The sequence below is a fragment of the Bos taurus genome, chromosome 16 (assembly GCF_002263795.3).
Source record: "Bos taurus isolate L1 Dominette 01449 registration number 42190680 breed Hereford chromosome 16, ARS-UCD2.0, whole genome shotgun sequence".
Lineage (NCBI taxonomy): Eukaryota > Metazoa > Chordata > Mammalia > Artiodactyla > Bovidae > Bos > Bos taurus.
In genome coordinates this window covers 32,201,781-32,229,366 of record NC_037343.1, presented here as the reverse complement: position 1 = coordinate 32,229,366, position 27,586 = coordinate 32,201,781, and the positions used below count along the sequence as shown (strand labels likewise).

Here is a 27,586-nt window from a genome sequence, read left to right as displayed (position 1 = left end):
TTCAAACCTAAGTGTACTTATAGAGAATTTAAAGTAATTACAAAAGAGAACTAAAAGATGTTTGGAAAATAATATCAATTCTGGTGAGATTATTACATTGCACAGTGATTTTTAAAAAGGTCAAGTCATCAGGAAAGTCTAAAAATCAAAAATGTGTGTGCACCTAATAACAGAGCTTTAGTATACATAAAGCAAACATAGACAGATTAGAGGGAAAAAAAGACAATTCCATAATCACAGATGATGATTACAGTAAACTTCCCTAAGTAACTGATAGAATAGCTATATAAAATATTAGCAAAGATATAGAAGATATGAACAATACCATCAACCACTCCAACCTAACTGGTATTTATAGAACACTACCCTGAACGATGGTGTGATCACTGACCTAGAACCAGACATCCTGGAATGTGAAGTGGGCCTTAGAAAGCATCACTACGAAAAAGCTAGTGGAAGTGATGGAATTCCAGTTGAGCTCTTTCAAATCCTGAAAGATGATGCTGTGAAAGTGCTGCACTCAGTATGCCAGCAAATTTGGAAAACTCAGCAGTGGCCAGAGGACTGGAAAAGGTCCGTTTTCATTCCAATCCCAAAGAAAGGCAATGCCAAAGAATGCTCAAACTACCGCACAATTGCACTCATCTCACACGCTAGTAAAGTAATGCTCAAAATTCTCCAAGCCAGGCTTCAGCAATATGTGAACCGTGAACTTCCTGATGTTCAAGCTGGTTTTAGAAAAGGCAGAGGAACCAGAGATCAAATTGCCAACATGCGCTGGATCATGGAAAAAGCAAGAGAGGTCCAGAAAAACATCTATTTCTGCTTTATTGACTATGCCAAAGCCTTTGACTATGTGGATCACAATAAACTGTGGAAAATTCTGAAAGCGATGGGAATACCAGACCACCTGATCTGCCTTTTGAGAAATCTATATGCAGGTCAGGAAGCAACAGTTAGAACTGGACATGGAACAACAGAGGGTTCCAAATTGGAAAAGGAGTATGTCAAGGCTGTACATTGTCACCCTGCTTATTTAACTTATATGCAGAGTACATCATGAGAAATGCTGGACTGGAAGAAGCACAAGCTGGAATCAAGGTTGCCGGGAGAAATATCAATAACCTCAGATATGCAGATGACACCACCCTTATGGCAGAAAGTGAAGAGGAACTCAAAAGCCTCTTGATGAAAGTGAAAGTGGAGAGTGAAAAAGTTGGCTTAAAGCTCAACATTCAGAAAATTAAGATCATGGCATCTGGTCCCATCACTTCATGGGAAATAGATGGGGAAACAGTGGAAACAGTGTCAGACTTTATTTTTCTGGGCTCCAGAATCACTGCAGATGGTGACTGCAGCCATGAAATTAAAAGACGCTTAGTCCTTGGAAGGAAAGTTATGACCAACCTAGATAGCATATTCAAAAGCAGAGACATTACTTTTCCAACAAAGGTTCGTCTAGTCAAGGCTATGGTTTTTCCAGTGGTCATGTATGGATGTGAGAGTTGGACTGTGAAGAAGGCTGAGCGCCGAAGAATTGATGCTTTTGAACTGTGGTGTTTGAGAAGACCCTTGAGAGTCCCTTGGACTGCAAGGAGATCCAACCAGTCCATCCTAAAGGAGATCAGCCCTGGGATTTCTTTGGAAGGACTGATGCTAAAGCTGAAACTCCAGTACTTTGGCCACCTCATGTGAAGAGTTGACTCATTGGAAAGGACTCTGATGCTGGGGGGGATTGGGGGCAGGAGGAGAAGGGGACGACAGAGGATGAGATGGCTGGATGGCATCACTGACTCGATGGACGTGAGTCTGGGTGAACTCCGGGAGTTGGTGATGGACAGGGAGGCCTGGCGTGCTGCGATTTATGGGGTCGCACAGTCGGACACGACTGAACAACTGAACTGAACTGAACCCTGAACAACTGCAATATACATGTTCTTTCCCTGTGTACATGGAGTGTTCATTAAGGAGTACTAGGCCACAAAACAAATCTTAGTAGATTTTTAATACCCCAAAAAATGAATTAAATAGAGAGCAATTGAGAATAAGATCATTAGAAAATCCTCAAGTACTTGGAATTATACTTATTTTTTTTTCTCTAATTTTATTTTATTTTTAAACTTTACATAATTGTATTAGTTTTGCCAAATATCAAAATGAATCCGCCACAGGTATACATGTGTTCCCCATCCCGAACCCTCCTCCCTCCTCCCTCCCCATACCATCCCTCTGGGCCGTCCCAGTGCACCAGCCCCAAGCATCCAGCATCATGCATCAAAAAAATTTTATTTATTTATTTTTTGAGAGATAATTCCTTTACAGAATTTTGTTGCTTTCTGTCAAACCTCAGCATGAATCAGTGATAGGTATACATACATACCCTCCCTTTTGAAACCCCCTGCCATCTCCCTCCCCATCTCACCCCTCTAGGTTGATACGGAGCCCCTGTTTGAGTTTCCTGAGCCGTAGAGCAAATTCCCATTGGCTATGTATTTTCCCCATAAGCAACATACTTCTAAATAATTCATGAATCAAAGAAGAAATCACAAGGAAAATTAGAAAACATTTTGTCCTGAGTGATAGTGAAGATACAACATGTCAAACTTTGTGGGATGCAGGTAAAATGTCACTTAGAGGACAATTTACCACTTTAAGTGTTTATATTAGAAAAGACAAAAAAATCTACAAATAATTATCTAAATTCTCATAAGAAACTAGAAAAACAAGACCAACATACACACAATATAAATAGAGGGAAGAAAATTATAAAGAGCAGAAATCAGTGAAATAGAAAATGGACAGAGAAAAATCACTGAAAGAAAATATGAATCTGTTCGAATACAGTTGATAAATTTATAGCTAAGTACATTGAGATACAAATTATCAATATCAAGATTAAAGGGAACTGTATTCAATATCTTGTAATAGCCTATAATGGAGAAGAATCTGAAGAAGAATATATATAAACATATGTATGTATATATAAATATAAAGCTGAATCACTTTGCTGTATACCTGAAACTAACATAACATTGTAAATCAACTCTACTTCAATAAAAAATGTTTTAAATTATCTTTTATTTAATTATGAAATTTCCCTTCTACCAGTTCTTAATAGTACTAGAGCTATAGTCACTTCTTGAAACAGAAATTAAAGAGTAGCTTCTGTATAAAAAATTTTTAAGATGAAGAATGGGTTTTCATTATCCTCAAATAATAACAAATCATTATCAAAAACTGTATGCCAATGAGTCTGACAACTTAGATAAATGGATAAATCCCCTGAGAGACACAGATGACCAAAACTGACTCAACAAAAACTGGAGAATTTGAATAGTACCATATCGATTACCAAAATTAAATTTATAATTAAAAATTTTCTCACAAAACTAGAGATTCAGATGAATTCACTGGTGAATTTGCTCTAACATTTATGGAAGAAGGAGTACCAATTCTATACAAAAATATTTCTGAAAATATTACAGGAAAGAACACTTTTCTAGCTCAGTTTTTGAGGCTAGTATCACTCTGATACCAAAACCAAGCAATCATATTACAAGAAATAAAACTATGGACCGTATTAACACAGATGCAAAAAAATCCTTAATAAAATTTTATCAAATTAATTTCAACAATATGTTAAAAAGGATAGTACATCACGAGCAAGTGCCATTTATACCAGAAATTTAAGGTTAGCTTAATATTAATCAATGTAATTTACTACATTAATAGAACAAAGTAGATAAATGATATGATCATTTGAATAAATACAGAGAAAACATTGAAAAAATTCTACACTCATTGAAGATAATAATACCCAGCAATATGAGAAGAAAAGGAAACTCCTTTACCTGGCTAAGGACATCTACAAAAAGCCCTAAGGCTAACGTCTTGCTCATTGGTGAAAACTCAGTGCTTTCTGCCTAAAATCAGGAATGTCCATGTTCATCACTCCTAGTCATCACTCTGCTTGAAATCTTAGCTAGTGCAACAAGGCAAGAAACAATAACAGCAAATACACAGTTTGGATAATAAAAAGTAAAACTACATGATTGTGCATGTAAGAAGATCCTAAGAAATTTACCAAAAAGCCATTAGAACTAATATATGAAGTTAGCCAAGCTACAGGCTACAAAGTCAACATACAAAATTCATTATATTTCTATAAACTATAAGTTAACAATTAGAAAAATTAAGCAATCAGTTCCATTTATAATAGCCTAAAAGTGAAATAATAAAGTTAACAAAAGATAGACGAGACTCATATACTGAAAACAGCAAACATTGTAGAGGGAAATTAAGATTTAAATAAATGAACAGATATACATATTTGTGAATTAGAAAGCTCAATATTTTTAAGATATTCTTCTCAGATTGATCTCTAGATTCAACACACTTTCAACCAATCATAGCAAAATTTTCTGAAGGAATATACAAACTGATTCTAAAGTTTGAATGGAAACGTGAAAGACCTTGAACAACCAAAATAATTTTGACAAAAAGGACAAAGATGGATTTATACCACCTCATATGCAGATGACACCACCCTTATGGCAGAAAGTGAAGAAGAACTAAAGAGCCTCTTGATGAAAGTGAAAGAGGAGAGTGAAAAAGTTGGCTTAAAGCTCAACATCCAGAAAACAGATCATGGCATCTGGTCCCATCACTTCGTGGGAAATAGATGGGGAAACAGTGGAAAGCGTGTCAGACTTTATTTTTCGGGGCTCCAAAATCACTGCAGATGGTGATTGCAGCCATGAAATTAAAAGACACTTACTCCTTGGACGGAAAGTCATGACCAACCTAGACAGCATATTAAGAAGCAGAGACATTACTTTGCCAACAAAGGTCTGTCTAGTCAAGGCCCTGGTTTTTCCAGTGGTCACGTATGGATGTGAGAGTTGGACTATAAAGAAAGCTGAGTGCCAAAGAATTGATGCTTTTGAACTGTGGTGTTGGAGAAGACTCTTGAGAGTCCCTTGGACTGCAAAGAGATCCAACCAGTCCATCCAAAAGGAGATCAGTCCTGGGTGTTCATTGGAAGGACTGATGATGAAGCTGAAACTCCAATACTTTGGCCACCTCATGCGAATAACTGACTCATTTGAAAAGACCCTGATGCTGGGAAAGATTGAGGGCAGGAGGAGAAGGGGATGACAGAGGATGAGATGGTTGGATGGCATCACTGACTCAATGGACATGAGTCTGGGTAGGCTCTGGGAGTTGGTGATGGACAGGGAGGCCTGGCGTGCTGCAGTTCATGGGGTTGCAAAGAGTCAGACATGACTGAGCGACTGAACTGAACTGAACTGATTGCAGATTTACTATGAAGCTTCAGTAATCTTGAGTATTATATTTGTACACATATTGTGTGGTATCATGCACAGTGTGATATTTTGTACACTGGTACACATATAGATCAGTGGAACTGACTAGAGAATTGAGAAAGAGAACCACACATATCTTTGACATAGGTGCCAACATCATTCAATGAGAAAAGGATAATCATTTCAATAAATAGCATTTGAGCAAATGGTTATCTGAATAGAAAGAAACAACACTCTTTTCAACATTCTTTTACTCCATATACAAAAATTAACTTGAAATGGATCATAGAACTGAACATGAGAGCTAAATCTATAAAACATAGGGAAAACTTTGTGATGTTGGGTTAGCCAAAGATTTCTTAGATAAAGAGACAAGAAACCATGAACCATAAAGGAACAACAATGATTAATTTCATCAACATTAAAAACTTTTGCCCATCAAAGGGCAGAGCTAAAAACATACAGGGCTTCACTGGTTGTCCAGTGGTTAAGAGTCCGCCTTGTAATACAGGGGCCACTAGTTCAATTCCTCGTCTGAAGAAGATCCCACATGCTGTGGAGCAACTAAGCCCATGTGCCGCAACTCCTAAGCCCAAGCTCTAGACCCCTTGAGCCTCAACCATTGAAACCTGTGCGCCCTAGAGCCCATGCTCTGCAACAAGAGAAACCACTACAATGAGAAGCCTGCACGCCACAACAAAGAGTAGCTCTTGTTCGCTGCAGCTAGAGAGAGCCCACATGCAACAATGAAGACCCAGCACTGCCAAAAGTAAAAATAAACAAATGCGAGAAATGGATTGGGGGAAAATATTTGAAAGATAATTTATTTGATATTGTACAATTCATTTGATAATATATGAATGTCTGTGCTGCGTTTAGTCGCTCAGTCATGTCCGACTTTTTGCCACCCCATGGACTGTAGCCCGCCAGGCTCCTCTGTTGATGAGATTCTCCAGGAAAGAATATTGGAGTGGTTTGCTATGCCCTCCTCCAGGGGCTCTTCTCAACCCAGGAATTGAACCGGGGTCTTCTGAATTGGAGGCGGATTCTTTATCAGCTGAGCTACCAGGGAAGCCCATATGAATGTCTGTTTCAACCTAATTTTTTAAATAGCCAAAGATTTGTACGGACATTTTGTGAAAAAAAAAAAAGTATCAGTGGCCCATAAGCACATAAAAAGATGATGAATGTCTCTAGTCAGTGGGGATAATGAGGTGCCACTACACATCTGCTAGAATGGCTAAGATTTGAGTCTGAAAATGTTAAATGTTGGCAAGCCCATTGATGAAAGTGGAGTGTTAATGTTCCCTACTATTATTATTGTATTACTCTTCATTTCTCTGTTTATGTCTGTTAATATTTGCTTTATGTATTTAGGTGCTCCTGGGTTCAGTACATAAATATTTACAATTGTTATATCTTCTTGTCGGGTTGACCCCTTTACCACTATGTAATGTCCTTCTCTGTCTCTTGTTATATTCTTTTCATTTTGCCTAATTTTCTTTATGTCTATGTGTTAAATAGGTCAGTTGTGTTTCCCAGTCTTGGAGTAGTGGCCTTATGTAGGTGTCCTGGGGGCTCAGCAGCATGCTCTCCTCTGATCACCAGAGCTATATGCCCCCTGTGTGGGCTGCGTGTGCCCTTCTATTGTGGCAGGGCTGACTACTATGGGCGTGCTGGTGAGGGGACTGGCCCCCAGTTCACTTGGTTGCAAGGCCCTGCCTCTCACTGAAGGGTGGGATAGGCTTCCTGTGTGGTTTGGCTGAGCAGCCCTGTGAGGGGTGCAACTGCTGCTGGACCCCTGGAGGGCAGGGCTGAGTCCATCCGCAGCTGTCTGTGTGGCCTGGGGAGAACACGTGAGGGAGGGGCTGCTGCCAGCCCACTGGCCGGTGAACATGCCCCCAGCAGAGGTTTGCTAGTGAAGGATTCTGAAATGGAGCTCGGCAGTGATGGTGTCATTGTGGTAGAAGAAGCTCACGGAAAAGGCTGCTACCAGTGTCTTCATCCCTTGGAGGTCCAGCTGCTTCCTGCCTCTCTGGGAGGCTCTCCAAGATTAGCAAGTAGGTCTGACCTAGGCTCCTTCTGACTACTGCTTCTGAGCATTCAGAGTGTGAGATTTTATGTGCACCTTTTAAGAGAGGAGTCTCTGTTTCCTATAGCCCTCCAGCTCTCCTGTTCACAAAGGCAGACCTGCTGGGGGCTCATCTTCTGGTGCAGGACCCTGAACTGGGAAGCCCAAATGGGGCTTGAACCTCTTACTCCTTGGTGGGAACCTCTGCAATTGTGACCATCCTTCTGTTTGTGGGCGACTTACCTGGGAGTGTTGTTCAGTCTCTCAGTCATGTCCAACTCTTTGCGACCCCGTGGACTGCAGCATGCCAGGCTTCCCAGTCCTTCAACATCTCTTGGAGTTTACCCAAACTCATGTCCATTTAGTTGGTGATGACATTCAACAATCTTATCCTCTCTTGTCCCCTTCTCCTCCTGCCTTCAATTTTTCCCAGCATCAGAGTCCTTTCTAATGAGTCAGCTCTTCGGATCAGGTGGCCAAAGAATTGGAGCTTCAGCTTCAGCATCAGTCCTCCCAATGAATATTCAGGGTTGATTTCCTTTAAGGATTGACTGGTTTGCTCTCCTTGCAGTCCAAGGGACTCTCAAGAGTCTTCTCCAGCACCACAGTTCAAAAGCTCAGCCTTCTTAATGGTCCAACTCTCACATACAAATATGACTATTGGAAAAACCATAGCTTTGACTAGACGGGCCTTTGTTGGCAAAGTAATGTCTCTGCTTTTTAATACTCTGTCTCAGTTCAGTTCAGTTCAGTCGCTTAGTCATGTCTGACTCTTTGCGACCCCACAGACTGCAGCACGTCAGGCCTCCCTGTCTGTCACCAACTCTCAGGGTTTACATAAAATCATGTCCATTGAGCTGGTGATGCCATCCAACCATCTCATCCTCTGTCGTCCCCTTCTCCTCCTGCCTTCAATCTTTCCCAGCATCAGGGTCTTTTCAAATGAGTCAGTTCTTCTGATCAGGTGGCCAAAGTATTGGAGTTTCAGCTTCAACATCAGTCCTTTCAATGAATATTCAGTACTGATTTCCTTTAGGATGGACTGGTTTGATCTTCTTGCAGTCCAGGGGACTCTCAAGAGTCTTCTCCAACACCACAGTTCAAAAGCATCAATTCTTTGGCACTCAGCTTTCTTTATACTCCAACTCTCACATCCGTACATGACCACTGGAAAAACCATAGCTTTGACTAGATGGACCTTTGTTGGCAAAGTAATATCTCTGCTTTTTAATATGTTGTCTAGGTTGGTCATAACTTTTCTTCCAAGGAGCAAGTGTCTTTTAATTTCATGGCTGCAGTCACGATCTGCAGTGATTTTAGAGCCCCCCCAAATAAAGTCTGACACTGTTTCCACTGTTTCCCCATCTATTTGCCACGAAGTGATGGGACCAGATACCATGATCTTAGTTTTCTGAATGTTGAGTTTTAAGCCAACTTTTTCACTCTCCTCTTTCACTTTCATCAAGAGGCTCTTTAGTTCTCCTTGCTTTCTGACATAAGGGTGGTATCATCTGCATATTAAGGGTTATTGATATTTCTCCTAGCAATCTTGATTCCAGCTTGTGCTTCATCCAGCCCAAGGTTTCTCATGATATACTCTGAATATAAGTTAAATAAGCAGGGTGACAATATACAGCCTTGACATACTCCATTCCTGATTTGGAACCAGTCTGTTGTTCCATATCCAATTCTAACTGTTGCTTCCTGACCTGCATATAGGTTTCTCAAGAGGCAGGTCAGGTGGTCTGGTAATCCCATTTCTTTCAGAATTTTCCACAGTTTGTTGTGATCCACACAGTCAAAGGCTTTGACATAGTCAATAAAACAGAAGTAGATGTTTTTCTGGAACTCTCTTGTTTTTTCCATGATCCAACAGATACCGGCAATTTGATATCTGTTTTCTCTGCCTTTTCTAAAGCTTGAAAATCTGGAAGTTCACAGTTCATGTACTGTTAAAGCCTGGCTTGGAGAATTTTGAGCACTACTTTGCTAGCGTGTGAGATTAGTGCCATTTTGCGGTAGTTTGAGCATTCTTTGGCATTGCCTTTCTTTGGGATTGGAATGAAAACTGACCTTTTCCAGTCCTGTGGCCACTGCTGAGTTTTCCAAATTTGCTGGCATATTGAGCGCAGCACTTTCACAGCATCATCTTTTAGGATTTGAAATAGCTCCACTGGAATTCCATCACCTCCACTAGCTTTGTTCGTAGTGATGCTTTCTAAGGCCCACTTGACTTTGAATTTCAGGATGTCTGGCTTTAGGTGAGTGATCATACCATCGTGATTATCTGGGTCATGAGGATCTTTTTTGTATAGTTCATCTATGTCTTCTTGCCACCTCTTCTTAATATCTTCTGCTTCAGTTAGGTCCATACCATTTCTGTCCTTTATCGAGCCCATCTTTGCATGAAATGTTCCCTTGGTGTCTCTAATTCTCTTGAAGAGATCTCTAGTCTTTCCCATTCTATTGTTTTCCTCTATTTCTTTGCATTGATCACTGAGGAAGGCTTTCTTTTCTCTCCTTGCTGTTCTTTGGAACTCTGCATTCAAATGGGTATATCTTTCCTTTTCTCCTTTGCTTTTCACTTCTTTTCTTTTCATAGCTATTTGTAAGGCCTCCTCAGACAGCCATTTTGCCTTTTTGCATTTCTTTTTCTTGGGGATGGTCTTGATCTCTGTCTCCTGTACAATGTCATAAACCTCCGTCCATAGTTCTTCAGGTACTCTATCAGCTCTAATCTCTTGAATCTATTTCTCACTTCCACTGTATAATCCTAAGGGATTTGATTTAGGTCATACCTGAATGGTCTAGTGGTTTTCCCTACTTTGTTCAATCTAAGTTTGAATTTGGCAATAAGGAGTTCATGATATGAGCCACAGTCAGCTCCCGGTCTTATTTTTGCTGACTGTATAGAGCTTCTCCATCTATGGCTACAAAGAATATAATCAATCTGTTTTTGGTATTGACCATCTGGTGATGTCCATGTGTAGAGTCTTCTCTTGTGTTGTTGGAAGAGGGTATTTGCTATGACCAGTGTGTTCCCTTGGCAAAACTCTATTAGTCTTTGCTCTGCTTCATTCTGTACTCCAAGGCCAAATTTGCCTGTTACTCCAGGTATTTCTTGACTTCCTACTTTTGCATTCCAGTCCCCTATAATGAAAAGGACATCTTTTTTGGGTGTTAGTTCTAGAAGATCTTGTAGGTCTTTATAGAACTGTTCAACTTCAACTTCTTCAGCATTACTGGTTGAGGCACAGACTTGGATTACTGTGATATTATTGAATGGTTTGCCTTGGAAATGAATAGAGATCATTCTGTCATCTTTGAGATTGCATCCAAGTATTGCTTTTTACTCTTTTGTTGTCTATGATGGCTACTCCATTTCTTCTAAGGGATTCTTGCCCACAGTAGTAGATATAATGGTCATCTGAGTTAAATTCACCCCTTCCAGTCCATTTTAGTTTGCCTAAAATTAGACGTTCACTCTTGCCATCTCCTGTTTGACCACTTCCAATTTGCCTTGATTCATACTCTGTCTAGGTTTGTTGTATATACACCTGGGCGTGTGTCATACACCTGGGAGTGTGGGTCCTGGCAATGCAGTGTCTCCAGTCCTCCTAGCTGTCTTGTTATGGCAGATTCTTTATCACCGGCACCACCTCGGAAGCCCCCTTGTTATGGTTACTTCTTTCTCTTTCGTTGTGAAAAATCTTTCCTGATAGTCTTCAAATTATTATCATAGAGAATTGCTTTACAAGTAGTTGGGATTTTGATGTGCCTGTGGGAAGATGCGAGCATGGAGTCTTCCTACTCTGCCATCTTGGTGACATCCCCAATCCATCACCTTAATACAATCGGTATTAGTAATTTAGTGCACTTCCTCCCGTATTATTTTCCTTGACATGTTTTTAGCATAATAGTAATCTTATAGTCGGAGAAGGCAATGGCACCCAACTCCAGCACTCTTGCCTGGAAAATCCCATGGACAGAGGAGCCTGGTGGGCCGCAATCCATGGGGTCTCTAAGAGTCGGACAAGACTCAGCGACTTCACTTTTACTTTTCACTTTCATGCATTGGAGAAGGAAATGGCAATCCACTTCAGTGTTCTTGCCTGGAGAATCCCAGGGACGGGGGAGCCTGGTGGGCTGCCGTCTATGGGGTCGCACAGAGTCGGACACGACTGAAGCGACTTAGCAGCAGCAGCTTAGCAGCAATCTTATAGTACAATTTAGTATGTACAATTTCAGCCTTGCTTTTTTTTTTGCTAGTTATATCACAATCATTTCCAATGTTATTATAAAAATTTCATTCTTTAAGAAATGCATGCTGATTAAAATTGGATTCTCAAAAAATAGAGGAGTGATTGCTCTTGTTTCCATCACTCAAACACAACCAGGATATTTTACCTTTTTACTCAATATTACATCAAAGTGATTGTTTCATACTGTTATCTAATGTAAGGAAAACTAACATTTTAAGAAGGAAATCCTGTCATATACTGTAACATGGATGAAACTTGAAGATATTATGTGAAAATTCTAGTCACAAAATAGACCAATACTTCATGACTTCACTTAGTTGAGGTATCTAAAGTAGTCAAACTCTTAGAAAGTCTGTTGTTGAAGATATGCTGAGGGTTTGAATTGCTTCGTGAAATGTAAGAATAAGTAATATTTTAAACTAACACGTTGTTATAAATGTGATTTTAGAACTGTCTCTGGACCTAATAAAGCTTATGTGATATTGGATATTTATTATGCTAACCAAATCTCAACCCAGGATAGAGCTTTTCCTCGAATCTTATTGAAACACAATTTTAAAGTTACTTTTGATATAAACAGTAGATTACCTTGGAGGGACAGTTGCTTCAATACTTACTGCCTCTGTCTACGCGGGGTGGGGAAGGACACTCGGGAAGGGGTGGTGAGAAACTGAGACTGAAGTGTGTGAAACAAATTAGTGTAAGTGGAGCCCTGACTCTCCCTGCCCCTGCTGCACCTGAGGGTAAATTGGGGGGATTAATAGCTTGACAGAAACCGACTCCCATTGCTTCAAATTATGGAAACATACAGTTGGAAAGGACCTTTTTGATTACATGGTCTAACCACCTGTTGATTCTTAGACTCTCTGATAGTCCACCCAAAAGATGAGTTAGTCTTTTTTGATACCTCTTATAATAAGAAAGGGACTTATAACCCCAAAGAAGTACTTATCCCAATATTTACACAACAGCATATTGGATGTTTGGAGTAAATAATTCTTCTAAAGCAGGTAACTTTAGGATTTTTCATTTGTAGGACTAATTGGTAAATGCCAGTGAATTTTTGTTATCATTTATTCTATCCAAGGCAGAGAAGTATTTTCTAAATTGTATTAGTGTTTTGGTTTTGAAACGCAATTTATGTCAAAATTTGCATATGTGATATTCAAGTCTAACTTGAAATATCTCATTGTTTTTATATTTTTACTACAAATAGTTGAAAAATTCTTATGTATGTCTTATTTGTTGACCTGGAACTAGATGAAATGTAGGTGCTTTATAAACCATCTAAACTACTGGTATTATCTTGCTTTTGTGAAGCGTGAAATAGTTCAGTTTATTGACAGATTGTATGTCACTGGGGAGAAATGAATTTTCAGTGTGTTTTATTGTGCCTATTCAGAGAATTCAGTATTAAAATAAATAATGCTTTAATGAGAAAAGAGAGAGCCTGATGACTTCACTGTGGGAATGGGAGAAAGAACTCTGGGCTGTGGTCCCATCACAGCACCTGACTGCCCTTGAGGACCACGAGGGGCGTTTACCTCTCTGTGCCAGAATGGCCTCAGATGCAAAACAGATGGAAAAACTATCTTTTACCAAGGTAGAGTGAGAAATAGTATTTACCTCATGCTTTGAAATTTAGATATATGTTGATTTAAAAATTATCCCACAGTATTTACATGTTTATTGAGATGGCTCCTTATTGGGCTGGAGGAAGCAAAGAGGCTGTGGAATGGCTGGAGGCCCTGTGCTAGCCTGTGGAGGCGGGCCCCTTCATGTGTCAGGGAAGCAGGGTATTTTCTTCAGATTGCCTCTGCCACCATAGTTCTTTGGAGGAAGAGAAGCCAGGTGTGTTAGGGCCTCAGTCTTCTTCCAGGTAGACACCTGCTGGCTATTAAGATAAGCTCCTCCTATAAATGGTACTTGAAGGCTAAGCTGGAGGTCTTCCTACAAAGAGGTTTTATTTCCTCTGCATTCATAAATGCTCCCGAGCTTACTTTCTAATTATTACCTCCTTTCTAGCACATTAGCCTTTCTCTTAGATGAAACAGACCAAATTAGAACTTACTTTGCCTCATTCACATACACAATAACAAGATATATTTGTTTTGTTTTTGTCTTTTGAAGAGGAGGAAAATGTGACAGATGGCTGTCTGTTACTCTCCTCTTCTTTCAGCCCAGGAAGCAAGTAGGGGATCAGCAGAGTGGAGACATCATGGCTGCTGAGCTACAAACCCTCTCCTCTAGGCCAGGGTTCAGGGGCGAGGGACAAGGGGTTAGATATGCCTAGCAGTTTAATACATATGTGCCACATTCCACGTGGCATTTTACAGAGAGCAGGCAGGATCAGACTTCTGTAAAAAACAGTTCCCTATGGTGGGTCAAGGAGGCTGTGTCTAAAATTTTAGCACCAGAGATTGATTCTGTTAGGAGGAGGTGTCATTGCAGAATATAGAACCAGAAGTGTGTACACTACTGATTAAAATAATAATAATCATAATAACTCAAGGTTTACAAAGCGCCTTTATGTCATCTCTCTCAGAACATTTGTGTGCAAGCGTATAAAGTTTGGTAGAACTGCTGTAACAAAGTACCACAGGCAGTGTCTTAAACAACAGAGATTTATCGTCTCACAGTTCTGGAAGCTGGAAGTGCAGAATTAGGGTGTTAGCCTAGTTGGTTCCTTCTGTTGGCTAGGAGAGAAGAATCTGTTTTAGGCCTTTCTTCTTGGCTTGTAGAGGCTTGTCTTCATGTTCACATGACATTCTCCCTGTGTGCATGTCTCTGTGTCCAGATTTCTTTTTATTAGGACATCAGTTATATTGGAGTAGGGCCCACCCTAATGACCTCATTTTAACTTGATTACCTCACTGAGGATAAACTTGATTACCCTGTCTCCAAAGAAGTCACATTCTGAGGTATACCAGAGATTAGGACTCCAACATATGAACTTGGGGAAGATATAACTCAACCCGTAACTATATGTATGTTTATATACAATATATGATAAAGTGTGGTTCAATATTTGATATATTTATATTAAATTGTAAAGGCATTTAAATAATCATTGAGCCATTATTGTATAACATTTATAGAAAGTAGTGTTTTTGTCCTGTCTTACTCATGGCCTCATAAAGTCAACTAGTTTGTCCTGCACCAGAAGTAATAGAAGCACTTATTATCCTCCCCTCTATCTACCCATTTCCAGATTGTCAGGCAGGCTGTTCTATCCTGCTTTTCTTGCTTCTCTTCTACGGTAGAGAAATGTACCATATTTGTAAAATGCCTTTTAAAAAACTGATGGGTTGGTGGGAATGCAAACTAGTACAGCCACTATGGAGAACAGTGTAGAGATTCCTTAAAAAACTGGAAATAGAACTGCCCTATGATCCAGCAATCCCACTGCTGGGCATACACACTGAGGAAACCAGAAGGGAAAGAGACACGTGTACCCCAATGTTCATCGCAGCACTGTTTATAATAGCCAGGACATGGAAGCAACCTAGATGTCCATCAGCAGATGAATGGATAAGAAAGCTGTGGTACATATACACAATGGAGTATTACTCAGCCATTAAAAAGAATACATTTGAATCAGTTCTAATGAGATGATGAAACTGGAACCTATTATACAGAGTGAAGTAAGCCAGAAAGAAAAACACCAATACAGTATACTAACACATATATATGGAATTTAGAAAGATGGTAACAATAACCCTGTGTACGAGACAGCAAAAGAGACACTGATGTATAGATCAGTCTTATGGACTCTGTGGGAGAGGGAGAGGGTGGGGAGATTTGGGAGAATGGCATTGAAACATGTATAATATCATGTATGATACGAGTTGCCAGTCCAGGTTCGATGCACGATACTGGATGCTTGGGGCTGGTGCACTGGGACGACCCAGAGGGAGGGTATGGGGAGGGAGGAGGGAGGAGGGTTCAGGATGGGGAACACAGGTATACCTGTGGCGGATTCATTTCGATATTTGGCAAAACTAATACAATTATGTAAAGTTTAAAAATAAAATAAAATTTTAAAAAAACCAATGAAATCAAAATAAAACATGGAGTTTAGTAAATAATAATACGTCAGTATTGGTTCAATGGATGTTACAATGAACCAAGTATAGTTGTACCATAATAATGCAAGGGTAAACAACAGAGGAAACGGAGGTATATTAGAACTCTCTGCTATCTGTAAATCTAAATCTACTCTAAGATACGTTTATTTAAATAATAAAAACTTTTAATAATGTAAGGTAGTGTCTAGTATATGTTATATAGTTCATTAATGCTGTATTTAGAAATATTATATAATTGTACTATTTTTATGCCATTGCTTATGTATCTCTTAATACAAAAAGAGCAGATTAGATGTGACCTCTAGAGGACAGTGTTGAGTCATAGAAAGATTTTCACAATCTGTCCAAGTTGAAGATGGACTAACGTATTTTTCTTCTTACTTTTTTTAACCCCAAGGCCTTTATTTGTTCATTATCTCTCTTTAAAAAAAAACCAAGGAAAATATATGCCTCATCTGCCATCCTGATTCATTGGAGTTTTGCTTTAACATTATTTTTGTGAAGTCTTAGCTCTATACATCATATACATATACATCAGGCCATTTGGCTGTACACAGAATAGCGTTTCGGCTGTGTTCAGAGCACCAAGGGCTTGTGGAAGTTGTCCAGGAGCATGACCATGGTGGGGTAGGCGTTATGAGGGACATAGGATGTGTCTGTGACTTCTCACATGATGGAGAGCGTGCTGTAGAGTTGAACTCCCTTTGGAAAAACTATGAACCGTTTGTGGACTGATGAGGATGCTCATAACATAGGATTTTTGATCTTCCATGGCCAAGACTGTTGGCTCTGCAGTTTGTTGAGGGTGCAGGGAAGGGGAAACAAACTATAGCTCCAGTTTCTGGAACAGTTTTCTGGATTAATCAGAATAGAAACACAACATTTTAATTTAAAAATTATCCTTCTGGAGGCAGTCTCATGAGATTGGCATTTGAGTTTTAAGCAGTTTGTGGGCCTGGGAGTTAGAGTGCTACTTAAGCACATCTGAACCAGAGCCATGTGAACATTGACTTGCAAATTGCTTGCCTTGGATCTACAGGCAGCTGAAAACAATTGCTCATGTATCGATGGCCTCAGAAATTCTGAAACACATCATTCTGTCATTAGATGGATGACATTTTTTACTGATAGTGGAGTTCAAGGACTTGCCTCATACTAGGTGAGAATCTAGTATAAACATTAAAAAATAGTTGTCATTTGATGACAGTGCGTTCCACTGAGCAGCACCTATAGATTTCTTATCTTTTGCTCAAAGAATAAATCTTTTAAAATCGCCGCTGTTGAATTGGGATGTGTGAGCCTTCTAATAGGATTTTTGAAAGGGAGTGGAAAATTTACAACTTCTCATAAATAGCCTGACATGAAATTTAAAATCAATAAGGTACTGTTCAGCCACACCATCAAAGCCGAACCTTGTGAGCATGAGTCTTCCTCATTCTCATCTAATAGTTCTGGGTACCAAAATTGTTAGGTGTTGTCTTCTCCTGATTAGTGGTGGTGTAACAGTGTTCCACAGAGCATCTAGTTATTTAATGAATAGTACAGTCCTTGAGATTGATTGGTCCCCTGATCTGGTCTCTTAGCCAGTGTTCCTTATGTCAGGGGAAGCATTAGTCCATCTCATTTGTGCAAGTCAGAATCCTGGGAGTTGTCCTTGACCCTCTTCTTTTTTCCTCATCCTTGCCTGTAATAGATACAGTACCAGGTTTTCTTGGTTTTATATCTTAAGTGTTTCTTGAAAACACCCCCTTTTGTCTCCATGGCCACCACTCTCTAATCCAAGCCTTTATCATATCTGCTCAGACTACTGCAGAAGCTGCCTTACCCACAACCAGTGTGATCTTTTAGACACACATCTATGAGACCTTCAGTGATTTAGGGTAACAGTGTCTTGGGATAACAAACAAAGTCATGTTCATGGATGGTAATACCTTGCATGGTCTAGTCTCCATTTCTCTCTCCAGCCTCATCTGAAAACATTCTCCTCCTTGCTCCATATGTTTCAGCCTCCTGGCCTCTGGTGCATCCCACAAGGTCTTAGTACCTGTAATTTCATCTACCTGGGAGTGTCTTTCCCTGCTGTTTTTGATTACCTTTTGCTCATCCTTTATAATAATCAACTCAAGTGTGATTTCTTTATGAATGCATTTCCTGATAATTTGGCCAAGAAAAGTTTTCTTTTTTCTATGCTCTAGTAGACCCTTGCTCCTTTACTTCATTGTTTCTTACATAAACTTATAATTAGACACTCAGCTTTGTTGTTTTTTTGATGGATTTATGTCTCCACTACCAGAATATAAACGCTGTGAGTGGGGACCATGTCCAAGTATCAGTCAGTCAGTCAGTCAGTTCAGTCACTTAGTCGTGTTTGACTCTTTGCGACCCCATGGACTGTAGCACATCAGGCCTCCCTGTCCATCACCAACTCCCGGGGTTTACTCAAACTCATGGCCATCAAGTCAGTGATGCCATCCAGCCATCTCATCCCCTTCTCCTCCTGCCTCCAATCCCTCCCAGCATCAGATTCTTTTCCAATGAGTCAACTCTTTGCATGAGGTGGCCAAAGTACTGGAGTTTCAGCTTTAGCATCATTCCTTCTAAAGAAATCCCAGGGCTGATCTCCTTCAGAATGGACTGGTTGGATCTCCTTGCAGTCCAAGGGACTCTCAAGAGTCTTCTCCAACACCCAATTCAAAAGCATCAATTCTTCGGCACTCAGCTTTTTTCACAGTCCAACTCTCACATGCATACATGACCACTGGAAAAACCATAGCCTTGACTAGATGTACCTTTGTTGGCAAAGTAATGTCTCTGCTTTTCAATATGCTATCTAGGTTGGTCATAACTTTCCTTCCAAGGAGTAAGTGTCTTTTAATTTCATGGCTGCAATCACCATCTGCACTGATTTTGGAGCCCCAAAAAAAAAGTCTGACACTGTTTCCCCATCTATTTCCCATGAAGTGATGGGACCAGATGCCATGATCTTAGTTTTCTGAATGTTGAGCTTTAAGCCAACTTTTTCACTCTCCTCTTTCACTTCCATCAAGAGGCTTTTGAGTTCCTCTTCACTTTCTGCCATAAGGGTGGTGTCATCTGCATATCTGAGGTGATTGATATTTCTCCCGGCAATCTTGATTCCGGCTTGTGCTTCTTCCAGCCCAGCGTTTCTCATGATGTACTCTGCATATAAGTTAAATAAGCAGGGTGACAATATACAGCCTTGATGTACTCCTTCCCCTATTTGGAACCAGTCTGTTTGTTGTTCCATGTCCAGTTCTAACTGTTGCTTCCTGACCGGCATATAGGTTTCTCAAGAGGCAGGTCAGGTGGTCTGGTATTCCCATCTCTTTCAGAATTTTCCACAGTTTATTGTGATCCACACAGTCAAAGGCTTTGGCATAGTCAATAAAGCAGAAATAGATGTTTTTCTGGACCTCTCTTGCTTTTTCCATGATCCAGCAGATGTTGGCAATTTGATCTCTGGTTCCTCTGCTTTTCCTAAGATCAGCTTGAACATCTGAAAGTTCATGGTTCACGTATCGCTGAAGCTTGGCTTGGAGAATTTTGAGCATTACTTTACTAGCGTGTGAGATGAGTGCAATTGTGTGGTAGTTTGAGCATTCTTTGGCATTGCCTTTCTTTGGGATTGGAATGAAAACTGACCTTTTCCAGTCCTCTGGCCACTGCTGAGTTTTCCAAATGTGCTGGCATATTGAGTGCAGCACTTTCACAGCATCATCTTTCAGAATTTGAAATAGCTCCACTGGAATTCCATCATCTCCAGTAGCTTTGTTCGTAGTGATGCTTTCTAAGGCCCACTTGACTTCACATTCCAGGATGTCTGGCTCTAGGTGAGTGATCACACTATCGTGATTATCTGGGTCGTAAAGATCTTTTTTGTACAGTTCTTCTGTGTATTCTTGCCACCTCTTCTTAATATCTTCTGCTTTTGTTAGGTCCTTACTATTTCTGTCCTTTATCGAGCCCATCTTTGCATGAAATGTTCCCCATTATCAAATCCCCAGTACTTGGCACAGTGCTTGGAAAAAGTAGCTGCTCACTTACATTTGCTGAATGAATAAGAGGCTGTTTTTTACTCACTGTCCAGGTAGAGGAAGAAGAACCCACTGGATACATTCGATTTGAAAAATTTCTACCAGTGATGACTGAAGTGCTACTGGAAAGAAGGTAAGAAAGTAAATAGAATTGTTGAGGTAATGATTAGAACTGCATTAATTTCAAAACACTTGGCCTTTTCACTTTGTATGTTATACTCAGCCAATGTTTATCACAGAATAGCTTCCTCCTAGTTTTTCTCTACACTTCTGAACTGCCAGTTGGTATGTTCTCAGAAATATCCACCACTTCGGTATTAATCTAATAAGCAAAGTGTAATTAAAGGGCAAATAAGCTGCAAAAAGCATAAATCAACAACATTCTTATTAGCTTCTGTTTGAATTATCAATGATAAATAAGAATTAAGCCTAATTATTTTTCTAGAGAAAGTGTAGCATTAGCTTACCATAGTTTGTTTACTGTAGGAATTTTGTTCCTATAATGATGAAAAAAGCTAACAGATAACATATAAGTAAGTATTCCTTGTGGGTATGGAGTACTTTCAACTTTATTATCTAGAAATCCAAAAATATTTCAGTGAAGGATGAATTATTATCCTAGTATGCTAGCAGCTTTATTTTTTTTTTTTTAAATGTGATCATTTGTTATTTGGAGATTGAGCTAAATACTGTGGTGTTTACTCCTTTTATTGCATAATTAGATATAGACCAATTCCGGAAGATATCCTTCTTCGAGCTTTTGAGGTATGTAAGCCACAAATTTTACATATATTTATATTTATGTGAAAAAAATCATCATGTGGAATTTTCATCAAAAAATAGAGTATCTATCTTTTCCTTCCCCCTAGGTATTAGATCCAGCTAAACGAGGATTTCTTTCTAAGGATGAACTGATAAAGTATATGACTGAAGAAGGTGAGAGTGATTCGTTACTTATAAATGAAAGTTGCTCAGTTGTGTCTCAGTGTTTGTGACCCCATGGACTGTAGCTCACCAGGCTTCTCTGTCCGTGGAATTCCCCAGGCAAGAATACTGGAGTGGGTTGGCATTCCCTTCTCCAGGGGATCTTCCCCACCCAAGGATCAAACCCAGGTCTCCTACACTGCAGGCAGATTCTTACTGTGTGAGCCACTAGGGAAGTCTTATTACTTGTTAACAATGACTTATTTAAGTGATTAATAATTTTAAAACAATTATGCAAAAGTTCTAGAGGATACTTTAATCATTCCAGTTAAAAGAATTTACTTAGTATTCTTATCACTTTGGTTTTGGAGTTTTGTGGTGGATAAGAGGACAAAGGGTAAGTTAAGAGGGGATAGATTATTGCCTTATAGGATTTTGTAAAGTATAATGACACTTCTATAAACTGAAGTCATTTCATTCACTTAGAGTATTTCCGGAATAACAGGTATGGCACCAGGAAAACATGAGCTATCAATCACTCTTGTTACTAGATTGAAGATTTCAACTGGAGTCTATAAAAATTCCTTTTTTTAAAAAAAAGATTTGTTCATATTTCTTTTTTGGCTGTGGTGGGTCTTCGCTGCTGTGTGCAGGCTTTCTGTAGTCGCAGTGGGTGAGTAGGGTCTGCGTCTCTAGTTGCGGTGCACAGGCTTCTCACTGGGGTGGCTTCTCGCGTTGCAGAGCATGGGCTCTAAGGAGTTGCGGTGTGTGGGCTCAGTGGTTGTGGCACCGGCGCTTACAGCATGCTGTGCAGCACGTGGAATCTTCCTGGACCAGGGATCAAACTGGGGTCCCTTGTATTACAAGGCAGATTCTTAACCAGTGGACCACCAGGGAAGCCCCCAAATTCCTTTTTTAAAGAACTTTTCAGTTGGTAAAGTTAGGGGCAATACAGCCTCAAATGTATATATGAATTCCATTAAATTTTTCATTTTTATGCTAATGAAAGTGATATATTTGCTTTGCACTTAAACTGTACACACACACACACACTTATACATAACACCTGCACACCTCTGTAGGCCAACATATTTTCTTTAGGGATTCTCTCTACTTAGTCTGATGTGTAATATTGTTTTCCCTGAATGTCAGTAGCCTAATGGACATGCTCTTGAAACCATTCTCATGGTTTCATATATATATGGTTTCATATATATGGTTTCATGGTCTCACCTGCCCTCTTCCCATATAAAGTTAGAACTCTTTCTCTGTTCAGTTCACTAGTTCACAGATGAGTCCTGAGTAATTCAGAGCTGCTAATCAGTTGAGACAATCAGAAGTGCATGAAATTTTGAGTACGGAAGACTAAGACTGCGTCTCCATGTGCCGCTGGTTTGACCATTTTGACTTGCTCCAGCATTAGGTGAGAATGCAGAGGGTGAGAGTGAGTGTGCCACGATTGTTAAAGCTGCCGCCCAAGAACGCAGGACCCTCTTAAAGTTATCTCAGGGATGAACTTTGATGGAAATGTGATGTTTCAAAGCATCAGCTTAGGGATTAAGCTAAGGGAAATAAATACTAGGTTATATCAGGCAATATGAATTTAGTCAAAATGGCCAAATCATTAGTAGGATGTGCCTACTGTGTGTAGGTAAGGGATACAATAGCAGTGAGAGGTAATAATACTAAAATCTGCTCCCTTTCTCAAGGAGATTACAGTCTTACAGGAAGGAATAAAACAATTCAAAATATAAGATAGTAGAAAAAAGTGAGTAGCAGAAGATCAGTGTGGTCTGGACCAGCCTGGAAAGCTTGGTCTGAGAAGACTTTAAGAGAAAATAGGTTTCTAAAGATGATAGAATAATATGGGTGAGTTATCAGAAGGGCTAAAATATTATGCATTATAGCGCTCCCTTACATCATACGTCTCAGCAAGTGCTCGTTAAATTAGTGAGTGAGTGAGGTAGAATGGACGAAGGAGCTGATGAGAGGAAGACATCGATTGATAAAAAGCATGAACAAAGACTGGGAGGTAGGAATGAGCATGACATTTTGGGAGACTGAGAAAACTCAGAGGGTCTTGTTGGCAAACAGTAGGAAATGAATCTAGATAGATTAGCCAGGACTAGATTGTGGAGGCTGAGGCCCAGGAGACTTCGTCTTATGGGCAATGGAGAAGCACTGTAGGGTTCTGAGCAGGTGAGCTGCACGGTGAAAGAGGGATTGTGGGAAGGTTGACCTGGTGCTGGTAGGCTTGTGAGAAGAGCAAGAAAGAGGTTAGACTGGGGAGACCAGTTAGGAGCCTGGTTCAGCATTTTGCTGCTACTGCTACTGCTAAGTCACTTCAGTCGTGTTCGACTCTGTGTGACCCCATAGACATTTTGAGGGTATCCCAATAAGGGCTATATCTAGCAGTGGCAATGGAATGGAGAGAAGGGTTTGATACAGTAGTACTGTCTGCAGCAAGATCCACAGGTTATGTATGATGAGCAACCGAGTGCAGGGCACAAAGATGGGAGCTGAGTCAACATAACAAGGCTTTGGCCTGGGTAGTGGGTATTAGGGTAATGGTACTCACTGAAATAGAGAAATCAGACCGCAGTGCATCCAGAGACAATGCAGCTTTTCATAATATCCACAGAATATTGATCAGTTTGAGAATGCATTCTAAATGCCCAGGATGTTATATGATGAACATAATAAGTCACATTGAATCAAGCTCCTACAGGATAGACGTCCACATGTGTCTAGGTATGTATATGGTGTCAAGTAGTATTTATTAGCAGCAAAGATATCAAAAGAACTTTTTTGAACTAACACATATTGCTGCCTATGTGCCAGGCAACGTTCTAAGTGCTATTCAAATAAGAACAATTTTAATACTCATAACAAACCTATGAACTGTGGTTTGGAGAAGACTCTTGAGAGTCCCTTGGACTGCAAGGAGATCAAACCAGTTAATCCTAAAGAAAATCAATCCTGAACATCATTGAAAAAACTGATGATGAAGCTGAAGCTCCAGTACTTTGGCCACCTGATGCAAAGAGCTGACTCATTAGGAAAGACCCTGATTCTGGGAAAGATTGAAGGCAGGAAGAGAAGGGGATGACAGAGGATGAGATGATGATGGCATCACTGACTCAATGGACATGAGTTTGAGCAAGCTCCGGGAGATGGTAAAGGACAGGAAAGCCTGGTGTGCTGCAGCCTATGAGGTCGCAAAGAGTCGGACATGACTGACTGATGGAACAACAATAAACCCATGAGATAGTATTTTACAGACAGGAAAACAGACACAGAGAAGTCAGGGACTTGCCCGGGATCTTAAAGCTAATGAAACAGTTGAGCATTTGGACCCAGGCAGTCTGGCCCCCAAGCTGTGCTTTTAACAATTAAGCTATTTTCCTCCCATCCTTAATCAAATACTACTTGTTTCTTTCCTTGCTTGAGGAAGCAGTGACCACCTTCTGAATTTCACTGTGAACAAGGCCTCGTTCCAAGTGACCGAGCGTGGTTCCTAGACCTTGACTTGCTCTGCTGGCGTGCAGATCCAGTGCCTCCAGTCACCGGCTGGGGCTGCCTGCCTGTTTTCCTCGTGTGCTGGTGTCCTCAGCTCTAAGCGGGGATACACAGTTCTTAGCTCTCATGAGGTGGTTCGGAGATTAACTTGATATCTGTGAAGCCCTTAGATCAGTGCCTGGCAAACAGTGGTTCTTGATAAATATTTGTTGTCAGTGTTCTCATAAGGACTCGCATATCCATCAAAGTTCATTGGCAGTGGATTTAGTATTTACCAATTAGGTTATCGGAGAAGGCAACGGCACCCCACTCAGTTCTCTTGCCTGGAAAATCCCATGGATGGAGGAGCCTGGTAGGCTGCAGTCGGACACTTACTGAGCGACTTCACTTTCATTTTTCACTTTCACGCATTGGAGAAGGAAATGGCAACCCACTCCAGTGTTCTTGCCTGGAGAATCCCAGGGATGGCGGAGCCTGGTAGGCTGCCATCTGTGGGGTCGCACAGAGTTGGACACGACTGAAGTGACTTAGCAGCAGCAGCAGCAGTAGCAATTAGGTTATAAGAAAGATTCAGAATTTGTCTTTTTAGGCATTTTAGGCATTCTTTCTTTCCTTAGGATGTAAACATGATTTCAAAAAAACACAAGCATATTCCATTGTTTGGTAATATTATCATCGTCGTCATAAAAACCCCCACTTGAATAATTTCTGTATTAGTAACTGAATTCCACCTTAGAAGGCATGATTTGTAGTAGCAGGTGACTTAAGTTCGTAAGGTAGGTAACTCTCAGGCCTTGGTAATTTATCTACTTGGATTAATACTCTTTAGGAATAAGGTGAGAATTTGGATGTTTCTGTATTTTGGGTTAATATCAGAACAAAGTTCTGTCTTAAATAGATGACAGCCTTTCCAATGTTCTTCCTAAATTTGCTTTTCATCTTGGTTAAACCAGTATCCAAGATGGCCTTCAGTTGTTATCTGAACCCAACTAAAACTCACAGATTTTCTATCCAACTTTTGGTTTCATTTGATGGCAACACTGGGCCAAACTATAACAAAGAGGACTGCTTTGAAATGACTGGTGAATGGCATCTGTGGTCACTGGGTGCAGCTGAGTCACTAAATTGCCCTGCCCTTGTTAGAGGATATTCACAGACATTCTTACAGTGTGGCCTTCCCTGCTGGCTCAGACAGTGAAGCGTCTGCCTACAATGTGGGAGACCTGGGTTCAATCCTGGGGTCGGGAAGATCTCCTGGAGAAGGAAATGGCAACCCCCTCCAGTACTCTTGCCTGGAAAATCCCATGGATGAAGAAGCCTGGTGGGCTACAGTCCATGGGGTCGCAAAGAGCGACTGAGCGACTTCACTTCCACTTTCACTTACAGTTTTAAACCATGTTATTTGTTGTTCGGCGTTTCTGCATAGCAACCATTTAATCCTTTCTTCATATGCTTACTAAGTGTAATGATTAGACTTCCTATAAAACTGTGACTTCAGGTTAATCCTTTTAATTGCCTTTTTGGCGATTTTAGTGATTTTAATTTAAATAAATAAAAAACCTTATTTATGATGTTTTCATGTCCTCCTGCTGTTTTGGCTGAAATGATTGATGCTAAAGGTTGCTTGAACTATGCTATCTGCAAGGTAAAATAACTCCAAAATTTGCCAGGAGTACGATAGCATATTCTTTGAACCTCTGGTTCAAATCACGATGTGCTGGCTTTATGGCCCCAGGGAGAGTAACCGGCAGCACAGTGTGGGATGGTGGGGGTCCACGGCAATTGAGTGGACTAGTGGAAAGAGAAAGAAAAAAAAATCAGATGACTGTAAATGATGAGTGTCCCTTCTTGTTCCTCCCAGGTGAGCCTTTTTCTCAGGAGGAAATGGAAGAAATGTTGTCTGCTGCAATTGATCCAGAATCGAATTCAATTCATTATAAGGACTACATAACAATGATGGTGATAGATGAGAATTAAACACTCTAAAGACTTCATTTCTAATTGAAAGTATAATTTTAAAGACTGCTTGTCCTTGTTAATTTCACATTTTATCTTATAACTCCTACATATTGCTAATTAATTCCTTGTGACAACTATTTGAAGATGTTTCGTTCTTTAAAGGTGATCATACAGTTTAAAATACAGATCTATTTAGCATGTCTAGCCTAATGGAATGACACATTACATTGCTAATTAAACACATTGCTTTTAAGCTATTCATAAAATATTTAACCTTATCCATGGATTGTTGTTAATGTTCTACAATAAAACCCAGGTTGCTTTCAAATTAATTAAGCTGACAAAAGTGAAGACTGATTAGAAAGACCTAAAGTTTAGCATATGAAGATCTTGGGATGGGGTAGGATGACCACAAATTGAAAATGAGTGGTAATGTGATGACAGCTTCTTTTTAAAACAATAAACCCTTTGTCAATCAGGGTGGGGAAGGAGAGTCATTGAAATGGATATTAATAATTAATTTCTTGTGGGTGCCAATTTCAAATCTCATTTGAGATGATAGTCACTTAGTGTATGTAAAAATTTAAATTGGCTGATCTAGCATGTTATGGAGAAGGCAATGGCACCCCACTCCAGTACTTTTGCCTAGAAAATCCCATGGACGGAGGAGCCTGGTAGGCTGCAGTCCATGGGGTTGCTAGAGTCGGACATGACTGAGCGACTTCACTTTCACTTTTCACTTTCATGCATTGGAGAAGGAAATGGCAACCCACTCCAGTGTTCTTGCCTGGAGAATCCCAGGGACAGGGGAGCCTGGTGGGCTGCCGTCTATGGGGTCGCACAGAGTCGGACACGACTAAAGCGACGCAGCAGCAGTAGCAGCAGCATGTTACCAAGGAGTTGAGATGATTGACCCTTGAGAAAAGAAGACTGGTTGGAAACTGATAATGTGTGGAAGTGGCAGTTCTCTTGTGGTTTGTAGAATCTTACCCATTCAGAATACCTGGCATGAGAATATTGTTCTGAATACTGACTAAGAATATTGAGAAATTTTATGGTATATAAGAGGTACAAGTGTTAAAAGAGCAGAATAATGTTATCTGAGTACAAAGAATCACAATGGAAAAGCAAAGAGGAAAGTCAGGTAAAGGAAAATGAGTCATCTTCCATAACCTGTATCGCTCTTTCACATACATACACAACACTGATCTTTATTTAAAGGTGCTTCACCACTACATGTGCATGTATATATAAACATATAAACATTTAATGTTGCTTGTGATTGTTCCTCCTAGACATGCAGGGGGCTGCTACTCAAGAGGCTATTATTGTTTATTCACTCATGAAACTTTACTGAGAATTATTAGATAATGTCGGACTT

At 40.1% G+C, this 27,586-nt stretch overlaps 1 protein-coding gene across 5 annotated transcripts in view; it reads left to right on the top strand.

Annotated features, from left to right (window-relative positions):
* Nucleotides 1-26,537, top strand: part of EFCAB2 (EF-hand calcium binding domain 2) — a 112,990-nt gene extending 86,453 nt beyond the window's left edge. For 3 of the 5 annotated variants that reach the window (XM_059875532.1, XM_059875531.1, XM_059875533.1), the window contains 4 exons: nt 19,857-19,936; nt 20,526-20,568; nt 20,673-20,739; nt 26,108-26,537. In XM_059875532.1, coding sequence (XP_059731515.1) covers nt 19,857-19,936; nt 20,526-20,568; nt 20,673-20,739; nt 26,108-26,223 — 306 coding nt within the window. In that variant the 3' untranslated portion in view covers nt 26,224-26,537. Of the gene's footprint in view, nt 1-19,856; nt 19,937-20,525; nt 20,569-20,672; nt 20,740-22,003; nt 22,151-26,107 lie in introns of all 5 variants that reach the window. The other 2 variants (XR_009490767.1, NM_001101247.1) reach the window with 2 other exon arrangements.
* The last annotated feature ends 1,049 nt before the right edge of the window (nt 26,538-27,586 follow it).